The sequence below is a fragment of the Nestor notabilis genome, unplaced genomic scaffold (assembly GCF_000696875.1).
Source record: "Nestor notabilis isolate BGI_N333 unplaced genomic scaffold, ASM69687v1 scaffold2117, whole genome shotgun sequence".
NCBI classification, from domain to species: Eukaryota; Metazoa; Chordata; class Aves; order Psittaciformes; family Psittacidae; genus Nestor; species Nestor notabilis.
Genome location: NW_009936754.1, coordinates 72,908 through 98,906, shown reverse-complemented (window position 1 = coordinate 98,906; position 25,999 = coordinate 72,908). Strand labels below are relative to the sequence as shown.

The 25,999-nt window shown below is 39.7% G+C and overlaps 2 protein-coding genes across 2 annotated transcripts; both read left to right on the top strand.

The window, feature by feature from the left end:
• Positions 1 to 6,760: 6,760 nt before the first annotated feature.
• Positions 6,761 to 11,357, top strand: LOC104408780 (serpin B12-like). Its single transcript, XM_010018493.1, has 5 exons — positions 6,761 to 6,928; positions 9,211 to 9,328; positions 9,651 to 9,793; positions 10,618 to 10,785; positions 10,953 to 11,357. The coding sequence occupies exons 1-5, from the start codon at positions 6,761 to 6,763 to the stop codon at positions 11,355 to 11,357; spliced, it is 1,002 nt and encodes a 333-aa protein (XP_010016795.1).
• A 7,138-nt stretch (positions 11,358 to 18,495) lies between these two features.
• Positions 18,496 to 24,631, top strand: LOC104408779 (ovalbumin-related protein X-like). Its single transcript, XM_010018492.1, has 7 exons — positions 18,496 to 18,663; positions 19,233 to 19,283; positions 20,587 to 20,715; positions 21,440 to 21,557; positions 22,296 to 22,438; positions 22,759 to 22,914; positions 24,230 to 24,631. Exons 1-7 carry the CDS (start codon positions 18,496 to 18,498, stop codon positions 24,629 to 24,631), a joined length of 1,167 nt encoding a protein of 388 aa, XP_010016794.1.
• Positions 24,632 to 25,999: the final 1,368 nt, after the last annotated feature.

Here is a 25,999-nt window from a genome sequence, read left to right as displayed (position 1 = left end):
TGTACACAATACTCCAAGTGAGGCCTCACGAGAGCAGAGTAGAGGGGCAGGATCACCTCCTTTGACCTGCTGGTCATGCTTCTTTTGATGCAGCCCAGGATACAGTTGCCTTTCTGGGCTGCAAGCGCACACTACCTGCTCATGTCAAGTTTCTCATCAATCACCACCCCCAAGTCCTTCTCCTCAGGGCTGCTTTGAATCTCTTCTCTGCCCAGCCTGTAGCTGTTCAGTATCCTCAGTAACACTGAAAAAAGCTTGAGTATTCTAAGGACATACAATTAAGTGATAAAACTCAAAGAATTTCCTTTTCACAAGTGCACAAACATGCCAAACTCCCCTTTCTGCCACTTGAAGCCCCAAAAAGTCCACCAGAATTATGATAGGCAAATTCCTCTTTGAATTTGTGCTCTCTTTGAGATTCAAATCTCTCTGAATTTGGGTTTTCATAATTTTCTGGGCTGCAAAATGACCGGTTTGGAGGATTACTGGAGCCTCAGCAATGAAATAATAAGAAGTGATGTCTTGACAGACCACTGCAATATCATCTACTGACTGTTGTCTAGATTGAAATTCTGATGTTTCATGTCAGCAGAATTGGCATTCATGCATACATTTCATTGCTAAAAAAAAAACCCCAAAGCCAGTTGCTGTTTTTGTAGGGATGAATGTCAAAATGCAAATCAATGTCCTTTGCAGTTTCAAACACCCCAGACAACAGTTCCATTGCACGAAAATACCTATTATCTCTTTCAGTGGATAATCACTACAGAAAACAAGCTTCTGTTTTAAAAGTAAAACAGTCTTCTACTGCCTTCATCACTGCACCCCACAGTGCTGGCTGCCAAGAAAAGCTATGCATTGAGATCAACAGAATTTTAACTACTTGACGTAGATCTAGGAGAGGAATATTTATAGATATCCTGCATTTCACAGCTTATAAAAAATGCTGTGTTTGTTATCTAAGTAAAAAGACCTGGCTTATAAAATGATTTAAATAGCCACAAAGGAACGCTATCCAAACATACCATAGATGACATCAGTCGCACAGCCTGGATTAGTTGGCATTACAAAATAGCATCATGCAGAAATGTCTGTCTGTCTAGCCATAACTTCTTCCTCTGTTGAAGCCAGTTAAGAAGACAAATGCAGACATCCTTGCTTACAAATCTGATTTCCTGTTAGTCGTGGCTCATGAGCAGGTGAGAAAGGGTGTGAGCAGAGAAGGTACAGCAAGCAGAACTGATTGCATTGCTAGAGCTTTTTTTGGATGCCAGTAAGATAAATGATTCAAAGGTAAAGAATTTTGGGATGCTGTTTTGTGTTGTGTCTAAATGTCCCCAGAGAGTAAAGTGGTCCATTGCAATCACGGAAAGAGTTCTGGTGCAGAAAGAAGTTCAGGTGGAAGAAAACAGTGCTGAGCTCACCGTTTCCGCGGCAAGCTGAATGACCAGGATAAGGTGGCCCAAGTCTCTGCAAAATTGACACTCATCAATTCCTGCACTCTGTTGCTGGTAAATTCAGAACTGGAGAGTCAGCAAACAGCAGTGCAATTTAGAAGGTAATATGTGCTTTTCACTAGGTTTTTCATTCATACAGCCTGAAAATCACAGGAATTAATACCAGACCTTGCTCATGTGAGGCTTCTCAAATGAGCTGAGACCACCAGGAACATCTGAAGTCTCTCCCATTTCTTCATCAACTTCAAGGCCTATTTTTCTGTCATGCTAAAGTTGCTGTGGATCACTACAGATGCTTTATCACTCTAATTGCTCTGATATAATGTACAAGGCTTGTTATTTTTCGTGATGCTTACACAGCAGATGTAAATAGGCAAATAGGGTGGGCCTTCTTGGTCCCTGGCCAGTGAAAATCACAGGAGTCCTTGTTTGTTCTTGCTATTCAGCAACCCTATGTATCCAATCATACCTTTACTCACAGGCAACCTCAGACACATCAGGTACTCTATAATTACCACCTAAGCAGTCTCAGAGTGGTAGCAGAATATGCATTTTGTCAGATGAAAGGGCTAATAAGAACCTTTGGTGTCAAGCTTAAGATCAGCCTCTGGTTCTTCAGCAAGAACCTGCTTCCCTGCTGTGTCCTGAAGACACTGACAGCAACAGAAGCATATGACTACAAATGGTGAAAAAAAAGCCATCCAGGCTTACTGCAGGTTATTCTACTTGCAGCAGAGAATAATCACAAAGGATATGCTGATGACCTGTTCTGTACAGAGTAAGTCATTACTTTTTGCTGTAAAATTGTGTTTTTCTATGACTGCAAACAGGTAAACAGTGCAGGTAACCAGTACTGAACGAAACTTGTCCCTAAAGATGCAGCACTATTTACAGTCTTAGCTAAATGTGTGGAATTTTAAGGGTAGGAAGCAGCTCAGTCTGGGATCCACTCCTCTGTGCCCGAAAACAACTTTACCATGACAAGCACCAGGCCACCACCCAAAAGGGCTGTCTTTGGTTCTGCCTATGTAAACCAAAATACGTCACTTCTTTTGTGCTTGCAGTGCTTTTATATCTTCATCTTCCTTTCCATGCAATGCATCTCAGCAATTTCTTCTCTGTAACAAAAAACAATAAAAAACCAAAAATAACACCAAACCTCCTGTTATTGACCTTGTCCTGTTAGGAGACTTATTTTTGGAAACGAATAAAGAGAGTCTCCTGATTCTGAGACTACCATGACCATTTTCCTTCCTTTCATTTTCCTCTGGCCAGCAATGAACCTTTGCATTATTCCAAGAGCATAAGTCACAGGGCTGACAGGGTGCTGCGAGTCCTAGCCCAGCTCCCTGTCCAAAGGCAGGATGAGTTGTAGCTTTGTCTTTCCCAGGAGGCATTTGTGCACTGAGTTTCCTCAGAACCTACAACACAGGAGATCCTTCAATCTGCTTGAACAAAACCTCCTGTGTTCTTCAGACATTCCTTTTAGAGTATTATGGCTGTCTAAACCACTCTCTGTGTTATACTAACCTAGAAGAGCAGAAAATATCAAAGGAAGAGACTAGAAAAGCAGCAGAGAATGTTTCTTTCTGTGAATTAGTGCCAGTCCAGCTACTTCATTAGATTTAATTTGGTCACTGACAGAAAATGATCCATGTGAAACAAACTTCCACCAAATGGAGCAATGGAGCAACAGTTAATCTTTAGGATAACTCAAAAATGTAATACCAGCAGAAGTACCCGAAGAAATAGAGAAATAACAAACAGCTAAGGAACCTCTTTGCTTAAGGCAGTTAAGATGAACTCAAAAGTATCAGAAAACTAAGTAGGGCTAGGAGTGTTGTGTTTTGCTCTGCTAACATATTAGATAAGTTGAACTTTGCCATCAAAGATTCGTGCACAGAAGAATGAATTTTAAGGGGACTTGTGGCTCCAACACACCCCCTGTGCCAAAAGGACATGATTTATTGTGATCCAGGATTGTAATTTTTCATTCGCTATATTAATTTGTGTTCAAGATTGCCAGTATTTTTGAAAGATAATGTGTCTTGCTGCTTGAAAGCCATCTCCCTTCTGTTCTGGGATGTGACTGAATGCTACTCTGAGTTAGACTTGTTTCATCTTGCTGCTACTACTTGCTTTTATATTCCACAACATTTTTCTTCCAACTGTGCTATGCCTAATGCTAAAAATAAGAATGCAGAGAACAGCCCACCACTGCAAGAAAGGAACAGCATCTGCTGGTCCTGTTCTGCAGTTTTCTTTAGGTGCCAACATGAAGAACAGGCTCACGGGCTGGGTTTTGAAGTGACTGAGTGCAGAGCACCCACTTCCTCAGCAGAAAACACGAAAGCAAAACAGACACTTCATTGGGAAGTTTTCTTGCCCTGACATTCAGCATGTAAAACCACTCTGGATGACTTTCTTTCCTTCAGGCAAAATCTGTGCAGGTCTAACCTTCTTGTCCTCAGGCAATGGCAAAGGCTTGTCCTTGAATGACCAGTGTATTTTTAATTCCTGTTTCCTCCAAGAAAAAAGATATGAGAAAATTCAAACTGGAAAGAAATAAACTTGTGAATATCTTATGACTGATACGAAACTGTCTTCAGAGTTTCCTAAATGCCAGAGAAGCCTAGTATATGGTGGGTTTGACACTTAAGTATATGTTAGTAGTAATAACTAGAGCACTTACAAAACAGTGTTATCAGTGTTTGTGCTTGCATACACTCATGCAAATACTTGCCCCCCCCCCCACCATATAACCTAAATGTGAAGGAAGATTTTCTTTTTAGGAAAATAACCCAAGAAACATAATACCTCTTATAACTAGGTTTCTCTGTCTCTGCTGCCTATGCTTTGGTGAAGAAATATAAGGCAAGGACCAGACTTACTCAGAGTCACTGATAAAAATGAAGAGTAATGAGAAGTTCTGGGCTAAAATTAGCTGGCATTGTGGATAGCCTGTCTGGACAAAACTTGTCCAGCTTTCCTGTAAACACACCTGCAGAACGCAAGGTTTTGAAAGAAGGCTATGTGGACAGGGATAATTTCTCTAACCCTTGTGCCACAAATGTCTTCCCACTTACAGTAGAAATATCAGGAATCCTCAGAGGAGGAACAAGACCCTCATATTTCCATCAGGAAAACGTAAGGAAATGCAGATGTTGCATGGGAAGCCCTGAACTGCAGTGCCTCTGCAGGAAGCAAAGCATTCCAGGTCTACCAGAGTTAGTCTGCCCGTGAAGTGGTTGAAATGAATGCGCACAATCTGTGCCACTTCACTGCAACACCTGCAGAGTGCTCAGCTGCAGCATACCCCATGTACATACTTGGTCCAGTTGCGCTGTGTCTGCAACGTGCCCCTCTTCTAGGATGTCGCACAAATGAAAGCAAACTACTGTTTGTGCAGGCAGTTGGATATTCAACAAGCTGCAAGAAATGGCTGAATTCCTCTTCTCCATTAAGGACATTTCTAGTTGAGGAAGAAAACAGGTAGCGAAAGCTCCCCGAAAGGGATCTTTAAAAGAGAAGTCTTCAGAAGCACAGAACTGGAGTAGGCAGAGGGAATTGCCCTACCTCAACCCTGGAACCACTACCTTATGTCACAATTGGCCAAATAGATACTCTTACGTTTTTTCTTTCCCTTGCTACTGTGCCATCTGCAGAGGTTTTAATAATTAATTTTTATTGCAAAAGCATATGTTTGCATTCAATGATGTCACTTCTGACAGGAACACGTCTGATTTTGTAGAATTTATTTTTTATACGTGTAAAAACCCTGAAATCTCCTTTGTTTCTAGGAGTTTGCATTCCTTTTATGATTAGGTAGGTTGTTTGGGTTTTTTTACACCTTAATATTGTGGCTCCTTTCTGAAGTCCTAGGGATAATGAAAAATTCAAGATTCCACAAAAGGTCCCAGAGTTATAATAACTGGTTGCAACAGACAAGAATGTGATTCATCATGAGGGAAAACTATGCTGCCACTGGGAGTGGCAATGGCTTTATATCCCATTGCTCCAGAAGCCCTGTCATCAAGCTCAACAGTCAAGTTGACACCATCAGTCCTGAGAAGGTAAATATCTCCCTGACCTTTAATTCTAACCTTTACATTACAAATGGCAGAAGTATGAAATGTCTAAAGATTGATACATGCATTAGTGATGTACATATCTGCTTAGCACATATATACCGTGCATAACTTTCTGAGGAAGTAAGAATATTGTCAAGATGCTGTGCAACATTTTGGATTACATTAAAATGTATGGGCTGTGTGATGGAGCTGAGCTTATCTTGTACAATGGCTTTACCAGGTGTGTTTCTAAAGAAGGTCAAACTCAAACCTCTTCCCACTCTTCTGCATGACCCAGAGTGGTAATCTGTGAGAGTATAATCTTTCTATACCATTCCTTCTTTTAAATATTTATACAGATAATTTAGTTCTTCTTGTGTACTGGGGGAAAGGTATCTTCCATACCTGTGGAGAAAGTTATTCAGACTCAGTAGGAATCAAAACGAGAGTGACTTAAAATAGTGGAAACCCTGAAATACCAAACTGACTTTCTAATGGATCAGATGATTCTACATCATTTTACTTTATGAAGAGACTGGGAAAAGGCTTTCATAAGAAAGGAACTCTATCCTAGGTGCAAAATGTGAAGAGTCTTGCAGAACATGCAAGATTATTTGCTAGGAATGATTTTGATTGTAACTGAAGTATATTTGGGAAAAATATTAAAGCTGCAGACAAAATAAAAAATATAACTGTAGTTTTCCACTAATACACAATGTGCCTTTGCTGAAAATCTTACTAAGTGAACCTATCTGTAGTTTAATTTTTTGTCAAACATTTGTTAAGGAACCAGCCTTAGAAGGGCACAGTATGTGAGACAGCTGATTAATATGCACAAAGGTTTTAGAGAGAGAGACAGAGAGTGAGGTATGGTCAAGGGTTGTAATTAATAAGCACTGTGCCTAAAGGACTCAAGGCAAGAAAGATAAAGTGAGCTGGAACTGTAGTTAGAACAAAGTTAGGGCTAAGTGATAAAGCCATAGCTAGTGCTTGAGCTGGAGAAACAGCAGAGCTCAGGACACTGGAAATCTGTTTCTCCTGCCATTCAGGGTGCTGGTTTTCAGACTCGCTGTGAAATCCCAAACGTGGTGAATCAGGAATCTTCCATAAAGCACTGAACAATTTACTGCAGAAAACTTTTCTGTGCTCTACCAAGGCATCTAAGCTTAGCAGGTGTAAGGATGAGGAGCCTAAATCTTTGTTTCCCTTGTTGCAGGCCACCACAGTGCCACAATGTGCTCTCTCAGTGCAGCCAATGCCAAGTTCTGTCTGTACTTTTTCAGAGAGCTGAGCAAAAGAAAAAGAAATGAAAACATCTTCTTCTCCCCACTAAGTCTCTCAGCTGCCTTTGGGATGGTTGTCCTCGGAGCCAGGGGCAACACACTCGAACAGATTGAGAAGGTGGGTTTCCTTTGCTTTGAAAAGGGGACAGTAGTAAGATAAGAGCCAAGAAGCCGATAGTATCATCTGATGCAGTTCCTACTCACATCAAAGGAGCGATGCACACAGTGGGACCTTTAAAAATATCCTCTCTTACACTACTCCTAACACCAAACTTTCTCAGACCAAACACTATTACAGTAATTGATCATGCAATGAATATATCAGTGCTAAAGGAAGTGTTTTTGAGGTATCCCTCCACTCTGCAGAGCTCAGAAGTGGTGGTTCCCTTTAACATGGTCTTCTGTCTTCTCTGGATATGCAAAGGCTTCTTTCTTAAGAAGAAAGATTTCAAAGATTTCATGAACTCACCCTCTACAAAACCTTCATGTTTACTTGCAAGGAAAATTGGGACTGACTGTGTCTGGCTGCATTTAGGGATAGGCTTGCAACACTGGTTAAGCTTTGAGGTATTGTCACTCAGTTGCATTCACCCAGTATTTACATTGCAGGTATTTCATTTCAGTGAAGTTTTGAGCAGTACAAGCCAAGGAAACACATACCCTTCTGAGAAGGTAAGACACAGGTGCAGCTCTAAGATGAAGCCGTAGGTGTAGGTTTGTCGGCCCTTTTCCTTGCAAACAATCACATAATCAGAAAGCACAGCAGGGCTGAGCAGCCTCTCTGTCTAGATCTGCAGACCTGCTTATTAATGTTCTGTGTGGGCCTGGTGAGATCACATATTTCAACAGCTAAGCCTTCTCATTATAGGTTTCCAACCAAAACAGCAGTACCAATCTAAAACGTGGTAAGTTTTGATACCTCCAAAGTTTTGTCTACAGGGCATGCCAAAGGCACCTTGCAGCTTACTCCTCCAAGGATCTAATCCGGTAGACTTCTGCTCAGTGATTTGGAGCTGGACTAGTGTGGGCCTGAAGGGGAATTGTTTTGTCATTCTTTACATCTGGTACAGAGGGACCTTGATGTTGTGTCCTGATGCATTTAATCCGATGCCTGTATCAGCTGGGTGGAGTCAGGCTTCTCACATAGGGAGAGGCTGCAATTCACCCTCAGGTCCAGTTTTGCATGGTGAAAGCTCAAGCCTACCTTGAAACTCCTGTCTTCTTGTTTGAAGCGTGAAGAAGACGGAGGAGTCCATTCCCAGTTCCAGGCCCTATTGGCTGCAGTGAGTGAACCCAGACCAGGCTGCTCCCTCACCATTGCCAACAGGCTCTTTGGAGAAATTACTTATCCGTTCTTCCAGGTAAGTGGCCATGGTGTCTGTTTTAACAGCTCCTTGGAGTTACAAACTCAACAGGATTTCTTCCATCATAAAGTACAAAGGGAAATGAAACACATGCACAACTAGTGTCTAACAGAGCAATAGAAAGAAAGAGCTAAGAAACAAAGGTCTGTAACCAAAAGAAGAGCTTTTTCTTCCCCCGGTGTCTTATCTGTTTCTAATAAAATGATTTTATTCACTCTTCCACCTTCACTTCAGAGTCTGTGTGAATATGGGACTCTGGTTCCTGCTGCTTTGCAAACAAGGCTTAGAAGGAAGCCTTTCAGATCTTTGTCAACTAGTCTAATGGAATTCACCATTTCAGAACATTCCTGACAATCCAGGCAATACAAGTGCATACAGACAGTTTTCTCAGGAAAACAGGCTTCAGGTATTTAAGACTATTGCTAGAAATAGTGCTATATTATGCCTGTAACCACTTTTCTCTTTGCCAGTGCATATTTCATCTTGCTTCCAAAACTTTGCACTCCAGGTAAAGAGAAATTTTCAGAGACAGAAAAAGGTGACCAGCAGCTTGAAAAAGTTTTGTACTTAATAGACGTTATGTGTTTTACTGTCCATATATCTACAAAGAAAAAAATATATATATATAAACACACATATATCTCATTGTGATATTATCAATCCTGATTATTTGTTCAAAATAAGGTAACCTTCTTCGCATAGTAGTTAGGGGAATACAGGCAGCATAAAAATTATATATAAGCTTAAAGAAAGGTACCAGGTTTTGATAGATACTTTTTTTTCTGTGTTGAGACATTTCCGCTGCTCAGGACAGCTTGAAAATACAGCAAAAGAGATCTGAAAATATTTTTTTTAATAAATAACATCTCTCTAAAAACTGAATGATTGAGTTATTTCAATTAATTTATTATATATGCCTTTTTTACTCATTCCTTTCTCACCAATCTACTACATGGAATTGTCCTGAAGCTATGAAATTATCTATCTTATAAAAATCATCCTGTTGTGATAAACTGCTGTCATTTGTGCTTTCCAGCAATACTTGGATTCCACAAAGAAATTCTATCGATCAGAACTGGAACCAGTCAATTTTAAATACACTGAAGAAGAAGTCACAGATAAAATTAACATTTGGGTGGAAAATGAGACAAAAGGTAAAGAAGAAAACGTGTAGGTTGTTTGGTTTGTAATTGAACCAGTAACAATATTATGTCTTAATTTCAGTTTCCACCTTTTTTTCCAACAGTAGCAGGATTGTTACATATTAAACACTTCCTGCAGATTTTTGCTTAATAGGAAATGAAAGTAGGAAGAAGCACAAAAATGCCGAGTCCCTGGCTTCAAAAGCTGTACATAAACATTTTGTTATTTGTCTGGTGGCATTATACTACTTTTCAGATTTACAGAAATAATTAAGTCAAGTGCAGATGATACCTGAACAAAGCAATAATTCTTCTTAATTTATTATTTTTAAAGGTAAAATCAAAGACCTATTTTCTGCTGGGTTTATCGATCCCTCTACTGTACTTGTCCTGGTCAGTGCTATATATTTTAAAGGAAAGTGGGCAGTAGAATTTAAGAAAGAAGACACTAAGGAAACATATTTCTATCTGAACAAGGTACAGTATGGTCAGGAACTGGGACAGCTGGGGGATGGAAATCAGATGTCTGTCTCCTATAACAACAGATGGGACCTTTTCTGTTCTCTGTTATCCCAAGACAAAACACTGGTCTTCACCTAGAACAATAGAAAGCTACATCTTCTCTCCAGTTTTATAACCAGATATGTAACTTTCTATCAATTCACATCAGAAGTGGGTCTCATGCAGCTGAGATCCTGGTTGTGTCAGAGTCACTGAGCACATGCGCTAATTTGGGGATTTTGCAGCTAAGGACACTGTTCTGAAAATAGTCTGCTTTTGGAACTGGATTTGAGGGTTCTATTCCTCTGCTACTATTTACCAACAGAATAGTGTTTGTTTTCAACAAAAATGAGCTAAAGACAAATTATCTCAGCAGAATGCGACATGGTCTAGTGGGAGGTGTCCCTGTCCATGGCACAGGGGTGGACCTAGATCCTTTCCAACCCTAACCATTCTATGATTCTATGATAATGTATACATTACTCATGAAGAATTCAGATTCATGGTTGCATCAGTTTCCTCATCTGACATGCCAGCATAAAGAAGGATGTAATAAGGGAGTTGTGAGTAAAGTAATCTGGCACCAGTAGAAATGGCAAAGTGGGTTTTATGCTCCTAAAATGGTTAACTTAATTGGAACTACAGTTAAGAGAGAGGAACTTGTCAATGCTACAAGTACATTAAACCCACGACCAGTGTAAATAATGTTTCTGGACTGAACTCTTATCTCAATACTGAAACCAATTTAAACCTGGGTGATAATTTTTGTATTTTCTCTTAGTATGTTTCGTGTGTTCCAGAATGAGAGAAGGACAGTGCAGATGATGTTTCAAGAAGGTTATTTTAACATGGCCATCATAGAGGAACTCAAAATGAAAGTGATAGAGCTCCTATATTTTGATAACGAAATGAGCATGTTCATTCTTCTTCCTGAAGTTGTCTGTGAGGATTTTACTGGCCTGGAACAGGTAATACTTCCTTTTCTCTTTAGTAGCATACATAAGGGGCTGCAAACAGAGCAATAATTTAACATTTTTCCAGTGTGGTCAGAACACAAGAATGAAAAACTGAACCTGATTATCTTTTCCTTCTGTTCATTATGATGTCAATCATTATTATCAATATCACCTTACAGCTTGAACACACCCTGACGTATGAAAAGCTAGCAGAATGGACCAACTCGGATAGGATGGAACAGCTGAAAGTGAAGGTGTACCTGCCTCAGTTCAAGATGGAGGAAAGTTATGTTCTCAACAAAATTCTCCAGGAGATGGGAGCAATAAATGTTTTTGACTGGGGAAAAGCTGATTTGTCAGGAATCTCTAAGAAAGATGGTTTGGTTGTGTCCAAAGTCATCCAGAAATCATTTGTGGAAGTCAACGAAGAGGGCACTGAAGCAGCTGGTGCCATGGGGCTTGTTGCAGTGCCTCTGTGTCGCCCAATTTCTTATGAGTTCAAAGCTGACCATCCATTCCTCTTCTTCATCAGACACAACTCAACCAACACCATTCTCTTCTTTGGAAGGTATTCCTCTCCTTAAGTGGATGCTATTTTGGAAATTAGATCTTTTGCCTCACTAAGATCCCCATTGGTAAGATGAGCACATTTTTATTAGGCTTTACCCTAATGTGTTATCTTCACATGTGTTTTACTTTTAGGAGGCCTCATTAAAATGACATCTACCTTAAAATACACTATGTGATACTTGCCAAAGAGCTGTAGGCCTCTGAAGACATCTGCATATAAAATCTTATTTTGAACCTTTCCTAATGTAGTATGTCTCCAAGAAACCCATGGTTTTAGTTCCCTAAAGATGAGTGATACATTCTGCCACATGAAGGAGACAGGAGGATAGGGATCTGCATTAAAGGATAAAATAAACTTGGGTACTTGGTCTCTTTTAGATTTACCCATCCGTGTTTGGTATAGGTCCCAAGAAAAATACCACGTTGTATTGGAGTAAAAAAGTATTCCTGTGGTACCCTTCCTTCAAATGTTGATTGTGGGTAATGGTTCAAGCTGGAACTCTCAGGAATTGTACTCAGCAGAGGAAACAAAAGATTTTTCTGGTGTAATTTTGCTTGTTCTCAAGCAGGGCAGACCCATTGCTTGTTGGGTTTTGTTTGTTTGTTTGTTTTCTGTTGGAAACCCTGTATGTGCTAGGAAGTTCTCCAACTTCTTCATAAACTTCCATGGAACAAACCCAGGGTTTCAGAATAATGGAAGGCCTTTTCTGACAAGACCTATGCTGCAATGGCTGGGAATTGGACCCTTACTTCCCACATAAAACTTTAAGCAGTGATCAGCCATTCTCACTTCTAAAAAACAGCTCTCTTTGTGCCTCAGGTACCATGAGACTCTTGTTCCATCTGTTTTTTCATCAAAAATAATAAACGAATCTATAGTGGTGGTATTTAGATGAGTAGCCTGTATTTGTTCCTTTTAGCGTACTAAACCCACTGCAAACTAAATAGCAAATGTAGTAGTGTGCAGTATTAAGTAGACAGAGGTATAGTCTAATATAGCAAGTAAAAATAAAGGTAGCACTTTAATAAATGTGACACTGAAGTCTACCACCCATTTTAAAATATTTTAATATCATGCTAAGTTTAGGCACTGGACAACTTGACATTAGGATAGGTAAACCCTGAACCTTACTTACTACTTCTATCTTACATTTGATTTTACCAGGGAATTAAGAGTGCAGTTTTAGGACATGGCTGAGTCAGCCTAATGCCAGTGAAGAAGAGGATGCTGCTCCCCCTGTCTTCTTCCTTTAATGTGGTTCTGTTCCCTCCCCTACACCACCACTATTACTTGCCTGACTGAGCGATGAACAGTTCTCTGGGACATAAACCAAGAGGAAAATTTTTGGTAAAGTTAATTTCCTTGCTGATGACCTAGTTCCCTAAACCACCTTCTGGATGCTGCGGAGTAGGTGGTGGGAAGGCATAGCAAGAGGTTACAGAGAAGAGAGCAGACTGCCCAGTTTGGCAGTAGGCAGTGTCCAAAATCCACAGATACATGAAAAATACTTGCTTTTAAAGGAAAAAACATTCCACTTCCGATGACACACACTCTTTTTCCTGTTGTTTGCTGATAGGAAGAAAGTGAACACTGTGAGCCATTTCAGAACTGCAGATTCAAAGGGCTCTTCTAAATGCTGGGGTATGCAGGAAAAATTACAGTAAATTAGAGTAATCAACACAAATTCAGTTGCTAAGTAAAGCAGACTCATAATAGACTGCAGAGCTGTCTCAGATTGCTGCAATTTCAGTATAAAATATGGCCTGAAATAGTAAAATTACCAGTAGTGGCACAGTTTTCACATCAGTTAGCTGCTAAGAGACAAGAACACCAAACACAGGATGTGGGCTTTTCTGATTAATAGGGTACGCAAAAAACAGCCATACATGTTTTTCAAAGACCACCATTGGTATTTTGTGTATATCTGGTTTGTTTCAAATATAAATTATTTACATAAAAGAAAAATGAAAGAGCGAAATCATAGACTGGTTTGGGTTGGAAAGTATCTTAAGATCATCTAGTTACAACCCCTCTTCCATGGGCAGGGATGCCTCACACTAGACCATGTCACCCAAGGCTCTGTCCAACCTGGCCTTGAACACTGAGCAGTGTTACAATGTATTAGCTTGCACAATCAAACAAACATATTTTCAGATATAATGTAAAAAAAAAAAACAATTAATGGAATATATGATAAAGGCAAGTGCTGTAAAATACTATCCCAAACAGCATGAGTCTCACAGAAGGAAAAGGAATCCTGTGTGTGAGCAAAGAAGGCTGAAATGGCTGAAACAAGGATTGCCACTTAGCTTACTACAGTAGAAGTAATCATGATCTTTGTATTTATTTATTTTTTTTAACTTACTCCTTGGATATCTAAATAATTTCAAAACATGAACAAAATACAGTATAAATAGAAAAAAATATTTTCTCTTCATGTCATTTTTTTCTCATTGCCATCTTAACTTATAAACCATCTAAAAAATGTAGTGAAAACAAGCAGGAGCTGGCAAGTAGCCTCCTGTTGCTACTGGAGTGGTAGCAGCTCCAAAAGTAGAGGCCAGTACTCCCACAAATTGATGTTTACTTAAAAATACAAGATAAACCCTTTACTCTAGCAGCAAGTGCTTCTCCTGTGAGGAACTGTAGCTTGTGAATGCACAATGCCAAACAATAGAGCTTGCAGAGCGGAATAAAGCCAGAGACTCTGAAAAGTGCTTGGAGGAGACATGATCCTGAAGGGGTTGCCACTGCCTCTTCTCCAGGGACAAGCTCAATGACCAGTGTCGCTGAACACCCTGTTGGATCATGCCAGCAAACCTCACAGCCTGCAAATACGTACACTGCCAAAAAACAAAGCAAAAGAAGTAAAATACTATTTGCAGTATTATTTACAGATGGTCAGGCCATCCAAAACAGTAGCACACATTACCCCCAAATGCAGCACAGTAGCTGCTGCACAACCATAAGAAATTAAATGTGAAAATCCAAACAGAGAAATGCTGGAAAGAGATGCTTTTTCTGTGGCTTAATATTTCCTCAATTATGCTAACACTGGTGAAGAGGGGCAAACACCATTAACTGGCTTAGGCACAAAGGGCAGCAGAGTCCTTGCTGCCCTCTTTCTTGGGCCACACATGGATATGGAGCAGATTTTAACCTGTTTTTCTTGCTTTACAGTACTACGCTCTTAGCTTTTGAATTTCAGGAGAAGCACCTGATTTCCCCAAATCCAATGCCCTAATTAGGCAGAGTTACAAAAGAGCACTTGTCTGTTGATGACTGCATATGGACAGCCCATTCTGATCAAAATTTTCATCAACTCACAGGCTGCTTCTGCAACCACTTTTGCACTAATATTCCGTGTAGAAAAAAATACTAAACAAGCCCATCAGGGTGTAGTGACAGACTACTCTCTGGAGTAGTTGTACTGCCCCATCATGGCTACTGGCAGAACCAAACTTCCTCACTTCCACTTCTCCTCATTTACTTTGGGTGTTTTAAACTCTCTTTCCTGCCTTGACAAAGTAGTTTTTCACTTAAGGATAACTAGTTTGATTCAGAAACTCAGTAGTTATCAAACATTCAACCTGTGTGGAGAACTGTTGTGATCATGTTTCTGCAGATGTATGAAATGTACATCTGAAATGTACATCTGTATGAAATGAGTGCACAAAGGAGGCAAATATATTGGCTGGGAGAAAATACCAGAAACACCAACATGGCCTTTTCCAGGGCAAATATGTGCTGAGAAAATCTTGGACATTTGGCAGGGCCAGTTGTGTACTTCGGATGATGTTCCACACCGGACAAACGCACTGAGCCAGAACACAAGGAGTGTAAGTGTTTCTTCATGAAAGCCCCAAAGGCATGTTTGAGCAGCTGGTGACCAGTAGCTGGAACTCCAATGTAAATATGTGACAATAGGAGAATAAGAGAAGACACACTGCAGTTCTTTTCGCACAAAACCTGTACCATCATTCAGTAATGGTTTGATAGGATAAAGTAAAAGACAGCAGCCCAGCTCACCGAATAAGGAACATTGAACAAGGTGAAAGGAAAGCTGCTTACTGTCTTTAGATTTTTCCATCCTCATTATTGCTATGACATCCTCACATGAAAACTCATTCTGAGTTGGGAAACTGAAAAACAGCCCAATTATCGGGCTCTGCTCATGCATACCTGCATTTCATCAAAGCAAAACACTGTTAAGGGTAAAGTGTCTCCCTTCCCCTCTCACAGAGGGTGCACCTACTGCTGTATGCTCTGTGACTTACTATGTACAAACCTGGGATTTCTATTATCCACCCATATGGCCTTTACAGATGCCAGATTTGTTTCTTTACTGCTCATCAAATCTGTTATTCAATAAAGAGTAATAGCTTTTTACAATTGAATTATATTTGATATTGTGCATTATGATTGTCTAACAGACCATGAATGTTCCTGCAGGCAGATTCTGTAGTTTATTCACCTGCCATAGTAAAAAGTAGGTATGGAAGATCTATGAGAATGGCCTGTGCAGGTACCATGGCCTTGTTGCCATGACCTGCTAAGAATGAGAATTAAAAGCCGACCCTCAATCATTCTTTAAATCCTACTGGCTTGTTAGAACCATTTCTGAATATCTGAATACTCTGGGGTCCAACTTAAAGCCCAGAAAATACATAATTCATGACTGTTTCTCAAATCTCTTCCTCTGCCATGCCCACCCTCAGACCTCTAATTCACCTCAACACTGCCGCCCTGAATGTTTTAATCAAAATGAAGTTGTAGCAAGAAGTGCTTTCTCCTCAGAGTCCTTCTCCCCTCCTCCACATATATGCTAGACTCTATAGTTTTACTTCAGGTAAAAAACTTCGGCCTCACCTAATTATAAGAGATATGTCTGTGCTTTTAACAAATACAAGCTATAAACCACACTAGTCCTTGGACTCTAGTAATATACTTCTGCATTTTGGCAGAGCAGAACACCTTTCAATATTAATTTGGTCTGAAAAATAAATAGAACATTTTGGGTTTGTTCTCACATGGAAAAAGTCCATCTCAAAACTCTTTGAATAGAATGACCATCCCACAGCTGGCTTTTCTTGGAATTGCATTATTTTGGCAATATCAGATGGTCACTGTCCATGAGGAACTTCTCTCTGTTCCACTGCATAGACTCTGTGGTGAGTTGTTGCATATATATCTTAGCTTTAGCAGTTTTTTGCACTTCCTGGTAATGCAAGTCTCTTTCCTCAGCTGTATCTGCAGATGCTCACTAGTGGTGGACTGTGACGGGAACTGTTTCCTCACCCCCAGCTTGCTGCACTATGACTAGGTCTTATTTTCCTGTAACATTTTTGGATGTTTAGCTTCACTTGACTGTGAGATTCACCTGATCCGGTGTTACAGATAGGTGCATTTAAAATGTACTATGTTTTGCTGGATATATTTGTACCACTATTTTTCTTCGGTTTTGTTCATTTTTTTCTCATTTGGCTCTAGATATCTAATATGGCCCAATCACAGTAAATTGTAAAATCAAAAAAACTGCATGAGACATAGTTTTAGATTTGAATTCCAGTTGCTTTTGTACAGCCTTATAAGTTACAGTAAAAGCTTAAATGAGTAATTTTTTAAATTAGGTTTTACTTCAATAAATAAAGGTTGACCTGCTGTAGATAGAGGACAAGTCTAACATTGGTCTACTTAGTGTTTCAAAGTGCAATGAATCAAAAGATCATGACGAAAGGTAGTAACTCAAAAGATGACTTCTTGAAGGCTAACAGTGGGAGTGTCTCAAATGGTACAATATATATCACCAAGAGCTCAAAGAATCTGTTTAGGTTCAGCTGACAAGCTGGATTTTTATGTGCCTCTTTGAAGTTTCTGGGGTAAGTATTTCTCCAAGTGAAATATAATTTCTAATTAGTATTCTTTAATATGGAAAAAAGGTGATATGTTTAAGAACTTTAAGGTAAGTATAAGACAGCTATGTAAAAAGACAGCATATACAATAATTTTACCTTGCCTTATCAATATATCTTATACTGTTTGATTGTCAAATACTTCTGGTGTGCAAAATATGAGTGTTTGTACATCATAGCTTTGAGCAGAAATACTTCTTTTTCATTGAAAATCTGGTTTCACATTAAAACTGTTTTTTTTTTAATTTTAATAATTATTTTGGGAATAAAGGCATTTTTCTTTTCTCAGTCTCACTCTCTGGAGAACACGGGTGAGGTACAGTATGGTGATTCCCAGAGTCTGTGGTTCCACAGTCACTAGCACCAGATGCTTCGCAGGTCACATAAATCAACCACATCTGCTTCAAACTATGGATATATGCTGCTATTCCTCCAACTTTAGCTGTTTTAGAGATATAAGAACAGTATGCAAATTTCTCAGATTAAAAGAAAATGACTGCAGGTTTCAGTGAATATCCTTAACATGTCACATTCCTTTGCATGTACAGCACTTTCATCTGACTGAACGAATGCAACTCTATGCTGTTTCAAGCTGTGTTGCCAAAACATGTATTTATGATACATATGCTTATGTTTTTTCTCAACAAAAAGCATCAGCAGAGATTAAATATCCAAAATGGGACTACGGGAAAGACCTCCCCCCCAAATCTATAGATCAGCATCTAAGCAACTGGCTGGATTTACAGAGAAACTTACTCCTGTTATTCCTATAAAACACAGGCAAGCAACCTCCAAATTTCTGGCTGACTGTACTAAGCAACAGTGAGAAGTAAGAGTATAGTGAGTTGGCTACATCTAATTTAAAGATCTCAAACATTGTTCAGAGTCCTCTGGACGGCCGTAGGGATACTCATCCATTCAGTGTTATATTTATCACATTGGAGCATGGATGAAACAATCTATTTCCTAGAAGTCAAGTATAAGCTACTATCTTGATGATAAAGTAGTATCTTGCTGAAAGAAAACAAACATGCATTCAGAGATAAATGGGTCAGGAGTTGCAATATTCCTAATGATTGCAGAATTTATAGGCTTCATATCATCCACTGGTTCAGTATCACAAAAACTGCAATAAACTAGAAATTTCTGGGCTATTGATGGTACTTTTTAAAGCAAGTGCTACATACAACCATTAGATGCTCATATTTCTGTTTACTTTAGACGGCACCAAATTTAACAATGGGCTCCATCAGTGCAGCAAATGCAGAATTTGCTTTTGATGTATTCAAAGAACTGAAAGTCCACCATGCCAATGACAACATCTTCTACTCCCCCCTGAGCATAATTGCAGCCCTGGCCATGGTTTACCTGGGAGCAAGAGGTAACACTGAGTATCAGATGGAGAAGGTAAGTTACATAAATGGATTCAAACCTGCCTAGAAAAAGAATGGCATTCCAAACTGCACAGTTTGGATCTTGAGCTGAGTTTTCATTTACCATCATTGCTCTTCTCTATGGCAACCAAGAATGGCCTTTAAGAAAGAGCAGTACATTAAGAAAGAGCAGTCTTGAAGAACGGTTAAGGCAGAGTCTCTTGCTTCAGCTTGTATAATTTCACAAACCTGATTCCTTGAAGGTGGAAAGGACAACTTGTAATATACAAAAGAGGAAGCATTCAGAGAACAAAATCACAGTTATAAATACAATACAATAAAGTTGCAACTGTTCTATAGACTGAACATGATTAACTGGAAAAGAATGGATCTAAGCTAATCATCATAGTCTCAAATTTTCAGTGTGGCACATGCAGTAAAAAAAAAAAAAAAAAAAAGACTTAAAGCTCACATGCAATTTCTCAATTCATCTATGTGCTAACCAGACCTGTTTAGACCAAACCTGTCATTTCAGCACAAACATCAGTGACTTTCAGTAGACTTCACATACTGAATTTCTTCTATTGCTACTTCCAATTGCAGGTTCTTCACTTTGACAAAATTGCAGGACTTGGAGGAGCTATTCAGACCAAGGTACAGAAATCTAAGGTACATTTATTTCTCTTCACACTTTTCTCCTGAGAATAGACTGTTCTGATGGTGCTTCAAGTAGGTTCAACACCTTCCCAAACCTTTGCTAACACTCTTAATTTAAGAGACCTCACTCCTACAGTTTCAGATTCATCACTGAGGTTAAAAACAAAACCAACCAACCGGCCAAAAAACAGAAAAAGAAAAGAGGCTGCACATGTAGCACTAGAACAAGTGACAGAACAGGATAGGATGCTTTGGGCACCATCCTACCTTGGTGTATAGACAAGCATATGCACACCTGCAAGGAGACAGCATTTGAAAGGGGCTCAGTAACTGGAACAAGGTTATAGCACTCAGACTTGCAGCTGAGACTCCAAAGTGGGCCAGGAATATGCTTTGTCAGAAAAAAGCCCAGAAACCTCAAAAGCTGGAGAGTAACCACATTCTTCAAAAGCTACAGGAACTTTTCCAGCCTCCAGTTCTCACTGCTACCCCAAGAGCACCATGAGAGGTCCCAGTACATTGATGCCACCTGTGTGCTTTTCTCAGTGTAAATCTGCTGTCTCTGTAAAGACACCACCAGCTGTGCTCCCTGGCCTGTCCCCATACACTTGAGATCCACAAGCACAAAGTGGGACTTGCAAAGAGCTATAACACTTTTTTTTTTTTTTCATAATTAAGAAAGATAAAGGTAGCATCAGCTAAAGCATTTAGTGTCTGCTTAAGCATTTAGAAATGAGCAGTTCAGCACAATTCTCCTTCTCATCAAATGAAGTTCCAGCCACTTTTATCATTGTGCATTTTTCTTACACACTCAGCCTCTGTCACCTGGAACATTAGGCAGTTGGTCCATTTTTTCATTATATTATGAGACACTTCCTGACTTCCTTGTCATCTAGCACTCTTATCCTATCTGCAGCTTCAGCAGAAAGCTGCTGTGAAAATGCAAGCAGAAGCTTGGAGCTAGATGCTCTATATCTATGACAACTTGCCAATTGCAATCATTGACACCCAAATTTTTGTTTTTCTCACCTCACTTCTACAGTTCCAGATTCATCACTGAGGTTTTCTGCTTGTTATTACCTAGAATGAATGTCATCATATACTATGAATTAATTGTACATCATTAGTTGCTTATATCAAACATCCCTCCCAAGGAGATATTAGACTATAGTAGATGTTCATTTGCAGGTGTCCAAACACTGTGTATTTTCCCATGTTACTTGTACCTTATAAATAATTCTCTTCCTTGTAAAATAAACTAACAGCTGTACCTTTTTATCTTCTCATCAACAACTCTCAGTGTGGCAAGTCTGTGAATATCCACATACTGTTTAAAGAACTTCTTTCTGATATCACTGCACCAAAAGCCAATTATTCACTCCACGTTGCCAATAGACTGTATGCTGAAAAGACATTTTCAATCCTACCGGTAAGTTGTACATCATGGTGATTTTTTGCTAAACTCTCTGTAAACCTGTAATTCAGGAGGACTGGCTAGAGCAGATGATCTGTTAATCCACTGGTGTGGACTTCCATGGATTTTCCCTTTGTCACAGCCCTGACAATAGCAATTCCAGGCAAAAAGATGGCCCTAGTAAAAAAAGAATAGAGTAAAAGCCAAAACTATTTGGTAATGTAATTCCTCTCCCCCTGCTTGCTCTTATTTTAATAGTTAATTTGTTATTTTCAGCACATTTCTTCGATTGAAAACCTCACTTCAAAACCAGCTTTTGAAAGTGTCAAAATCTTTCATTTGACATTTTCAAAACAAAGGATACAAATTCTCCAGATCAAAGAAACTTCCTATCTTTAAAAATAATGAAAAACACTTTAAAGTAAAAAGAGTGGACATAATCATAATAAAACACTCTGATATGAATCTGAAACAGTGGTTTTGGATCAGGTTTTCTTCAAGAAAACATTTAAACATTTCTAATATATATTAACTGGTAAAGTAATAAAATTGCCAGATCTGAAAATGTCATGGATCACAATAATTTTTCTGGCCCAGTTTTAGCAGGTTCTTCCAGGAAGTAAGCAATGAGAACTGTCTAACCATGGCATCACTACAAAAATCCTTTTAGCCATGTTTTATATAACCTTCATTTTAAAAAAAATGACTAGATTGGTGGCTACAATTGTTGTCTTTACAGATTTACTTAAAATGTGTGAAGAAACTGTACAGAGCAGGTCTGGAAATGGTCAACTTCAAAACAGCATCAGATCAAGCCAGACAGCTCATTAATTCCTGGGTGGAAAATCAGACAAACGGTAAGGTCAGATAAGATTTTGAAGTATACTTCCCTCTCACAACTGTATTTGAACAACCTCTGGAAACACTAAACATTAAAGGAAAGATTTACCCTCCAATCCTATCCCCATTTGTGGATATTTCCTGTGGAAAATGGATGACTATTGCACCTGTGTGGCAGTGACAGTGTTTTAAACATATGTGGCAAAGGCAGAGATGCCAGGATGTGCACACTTTATATGCACACTTTCTGTGTCTGGAGAGCTTAACTCATGCAAGGCTAGTCCCCACTTCTCTAGAACATTGGCATAATTTTACAAGGATGTGCTGGGTGGGTAACAAGAGGGCTTCCGGCAATTAAAGTAATGCATGCACTAGGCTGATGGTGGGAAAGGAATGACTCATGAGCTATGTACATTTATTGGGCTGAGGTTGGAGGAAAAACAATGTGAGAAAGAAGCACAGCAAGAAACAGAAAATCTATACTGCTGCTTCCCTCGCCTTTTCCTTCTATTATATATAAATCTTTTTCTAAGCACTGGAGAGGTATACCACTCCTGATCCTACCTGTCTTTTTGCAGAAGTATCTGGCCAGGTGTCAGTTATTCTGCATTAAATCATCCTTATGAACCTGAATTCCACATGCAGACCTTTTAAGAAGAGGAAGTCAAGACAAAAAGCAGCATGTTGATTGATGTCTAAAATGCAAGACTGCTGCTGTGAAACTTACCTTTCTCTGCCTTGCTTCTTCCTTAAAGGACAGATCCAAGATTTTCTTGAGCCACGCTCTGTTGGTCCAAATACTCTGTTGGTCCTTGTGAATGCCATTTACTTCAAAGGGATATGGAAGACGGCGTTTAAAGAAGAAGACACTCGGGAATTTCCCTTCAGCATGACAAAGGTAGGGGGCACATCTTCTGGCCACCAAGCCAGGTTGGGGGCTTGCACAGGCAGCAGCAGCAGCTGAGTGTTACACATACAACATGATGTGGTCAGTGGCCAGCAGATTTAGCTGGGCTCGGCTCCTTGCAGTCAGGTTTGCAAGGTACGTGTCTGACCTGAGCACACCAGCAGGTAAGAGAGGAAAATGGAGACAGAGTCTTTCTAAAAGGCAGCATGCTTCAAGAGCAAGTCCTGTCCCGTTCAAAGAGTTTGTATTTTTTCCTGCTCAAAGTAAAAATTACTCCCTGGCCACATTGTCTCTCATTTCTGTTTCTGCAGCAAGAAAGCAGACCTGTGCAAATGATGTGTCAGAACAGTACCTTCAAAGTGGGAGCGGTGCCTTCAGAGAAAATTAAGATCCTGGAGCTGCCCTATGCCAGCGGAACGCTGAGCATGTGGGTGCTGTTGCCTGATGAAGTCTCTGGTCTGGAGCAGGTATGGCCTTGACAGGGGAAGCAGAAGAGGTACCAGTTCAGTGGGACCTGGTTGTCACCAGACCTTCTGCTGTCCATTTACATCCCAGCTGCCCACCTCATGGCTGTGCTGGGCAGGTGTGGGAGCACAAAAGCCCCCCAAGTGCTACCAAGTGCTCAGGCAGATACTGGGCTCTTAGGAGAGCACTGGACTCAGCCTAATAAAACAAAAGTAAAGGAGAATTGTGTTGCTACAGCCCTACTACATGTTTTTCTGTTGAGAGGTAATTCCATCTCCGCCCCCAAAGAAACTGTTGAGGAACTGTTGCTAAAACTGTTGAGAAACAGACGTTCTTTGTAGGAGTCCCTGGTGGGTTGTTTTTTTTATTTGTTTTGCTTTTGTTTTTCAGCAAAATCCTCATTAAACATCATCAATAGGTTGCTTTCAAAAACTGCTCTGCTTATGTCATCATGGAATGAAAAACAAAATTAGATAAAGCATGACCTAAATAAAATATTCTTGATTATGAAATGGCAAAACCAAGCTAAACTAACTGATCAATAATACTTCGTCAGTTAAGACTTCAGAGAATTGTGAATACGAAGATGGGAAGGAAAGGCATAAAATGTATTTGGAAATTACACATCAAACAAAGAAATAGATATAATGATATGAGATACATTATATATTAGATACAGGAAGAATTTCTTTACCATGAGAGTGGTGAGGCACTGGAACAGGTTGCCCAAAGAAGTGGTAGATGCTCCATCCCAGGCAGTGTTCAAGGCCGGGTTAGACAGAGCCTTGGGCGACATGGTCTTGTGTGAGGTGTCCCTGCCCATGGCAGGGGGGTTGGAACTAGGTGATCTTAAGGTCCTTTCCAATCCAAACCATTCTATGATTTGATGAAAACAGAAGAGACTTGCGTCTAACATCAACATCAGAAAGAATTCATGATCACACAAGAATAGAAAATGAGAACAGCACAGAAAGTAAAAGAAAACATCAAACTGCTTTAAGTCAGGTTGAGTTAGCCATATGCATGAAAACTAGTGAAAAAAATTTGCTAGGATGTTAAACTGTTGCGATGTGTCTCATGAGGCATAAGATTAGTTGGACAGAAGGGGATGTGTCAGGTGGGTAAGGAGCTGAATAAAAGGACAGTGACACAGGCAGTACTGAAGAAGAAAATAATAAACTACAAGAAGGATGTTGATAGGATGCACTTTATGAGACAATTTTGCTTGTTTTCTGTATGATAGCCTTGATTAAAATCGATGGTAAGAAACTGTTGCATTCACATTTCAAGTGTTTCATTTCCTGACTCTCTTTGCAGCTTGAGAAAAAAATCAGCTTTGAAAAACTTACAGAGTGGACCAGCCCCAGCGTGATGGAAAAGAAGAGGGTGAAAGTGTACCTCCCGCGCATGAAGATGGAGGAAAAATACAACCTCACAGCTGTCTTAAAGGCCTTGGGTATGACCGACCTGTTCAGCTCTTCAGCCGACCTGTCTGGCATCTCTTCGGCAGAGAGCCTGAAGATATCTGAGGCCATCCATAAGGCATTCATGGAAGTCAATGAAGAGGGCACTGAGATGGCTGGCTCAGCAGGTGTGATTGGAGTTGTCAAATATTCCCCTGAGTCTGAAGAGTTTAGGGCTGACCACCCTTTCCTTTTCTTCATCAAACATAATCCAACCAACAGCATCCTCTTCTTTGGTAGATATTGTTCTCCCTAAAGAAAGAAAGAGCTGAAAATAAAGCTTGCCTTCCACTCAGAAAAAGAACCCCTTTACTGTAGTATAATCTCATATCTTTCTCAATATTTTCTTCAAATGGAAAGCCTAATCTAAGAAATGCCCATTTGGGAAGTTTCCACAGCAAAGACATACCTGCAGGTGAGGAAACAGAAGCAAGTGTGTTTACTCCTTTCCCTTCTCATGCTAGTTCCAGGATTGCTTGAGCTGAACAAAAACTGAGCCAACAGAGACAAGATTCTCCCAACAGCTGGGAAGGGGCCAAGTGATTTTCATTCAAGGAACAAGTTGTTGTGCTCATCCCACTCCCCAGCACATTCTGTTGACAAACCCATGTTGTTCAGTAAACATGGGCTTTGAGATCTCCAGTCTGGTGTAGATGCTTGTAAATAAGATTCTGCTATGCATGTTGTTGACTGGTCCCTGTGTACCATTCAAACGTTTTTTACTTAGCTGTTGGAAAATGGTGTACATGTCCACGGCCACCAGAGTTGTCCTCTCACCATGACTTCCTCGCCTAAGTCTGAATTTCAGAGGTTCTCCAAAGTCATGGAGATTCTCCTTTCCACTTCAGAAAGGAAAAAAAAAAGATCTTAGGTGCAATTATGCCTTCTCACGGAGTGTAGTTTCAAAGCCTGAAACATGGGTATATGGATGACCCATATGATCCAGAACTCAGCGAGAACTGTAAGGCAAAAAAGCTGTCTGAATTCTTGTTGTAAACATTGGAAGACATGTCCAATTTGAGCACAGTTTGATTTTTGTGAAAAATCCTGGAAGTGGTATTAAAGAATTTGATTTCTCCACAGGAATTCTGTGAAAAAACACAGCTTTCAAAATTATCCCTGTCTCTGTTGAGCTTGCCTAGCAAGTAAACTTCAATTAGTCACGGGAAAGTCCTCAGGTGGAGTTCAAGTTTCAAGCACATAATTCTTCTATGAATGCAGCTGGGTTTCTTTGTTCCTGTGATAGTTCAAGGCTACATCTCTTGTTTTTAAGAAATACATGAGCATCCTAATATTCTCTGCCTTTTCTTTCCTATGTGTCCATTGCCATCTGCAAATATGGATATATTGGCTCAATGCTATGTTCTGTTTTCATTATAATCATACATTACCAATTTTGACGCATACAATTGATTTTTTTTTTTGTTAACATAAAAAAATAAAATCACAAATGCTTGTCATGAAATTGTATTAATTTTCTGGTCCACAAACCCTTAAAAATATCATTGCATCAGTAACTGTTGGGAGTAAAATGGGGTTCAGTACAAAATCCTACTTTTAGACTGAATAAAGCATGTAAATATGGAGCTTCCTAGGCAGTTGCAAAATGCATAAATACACATAC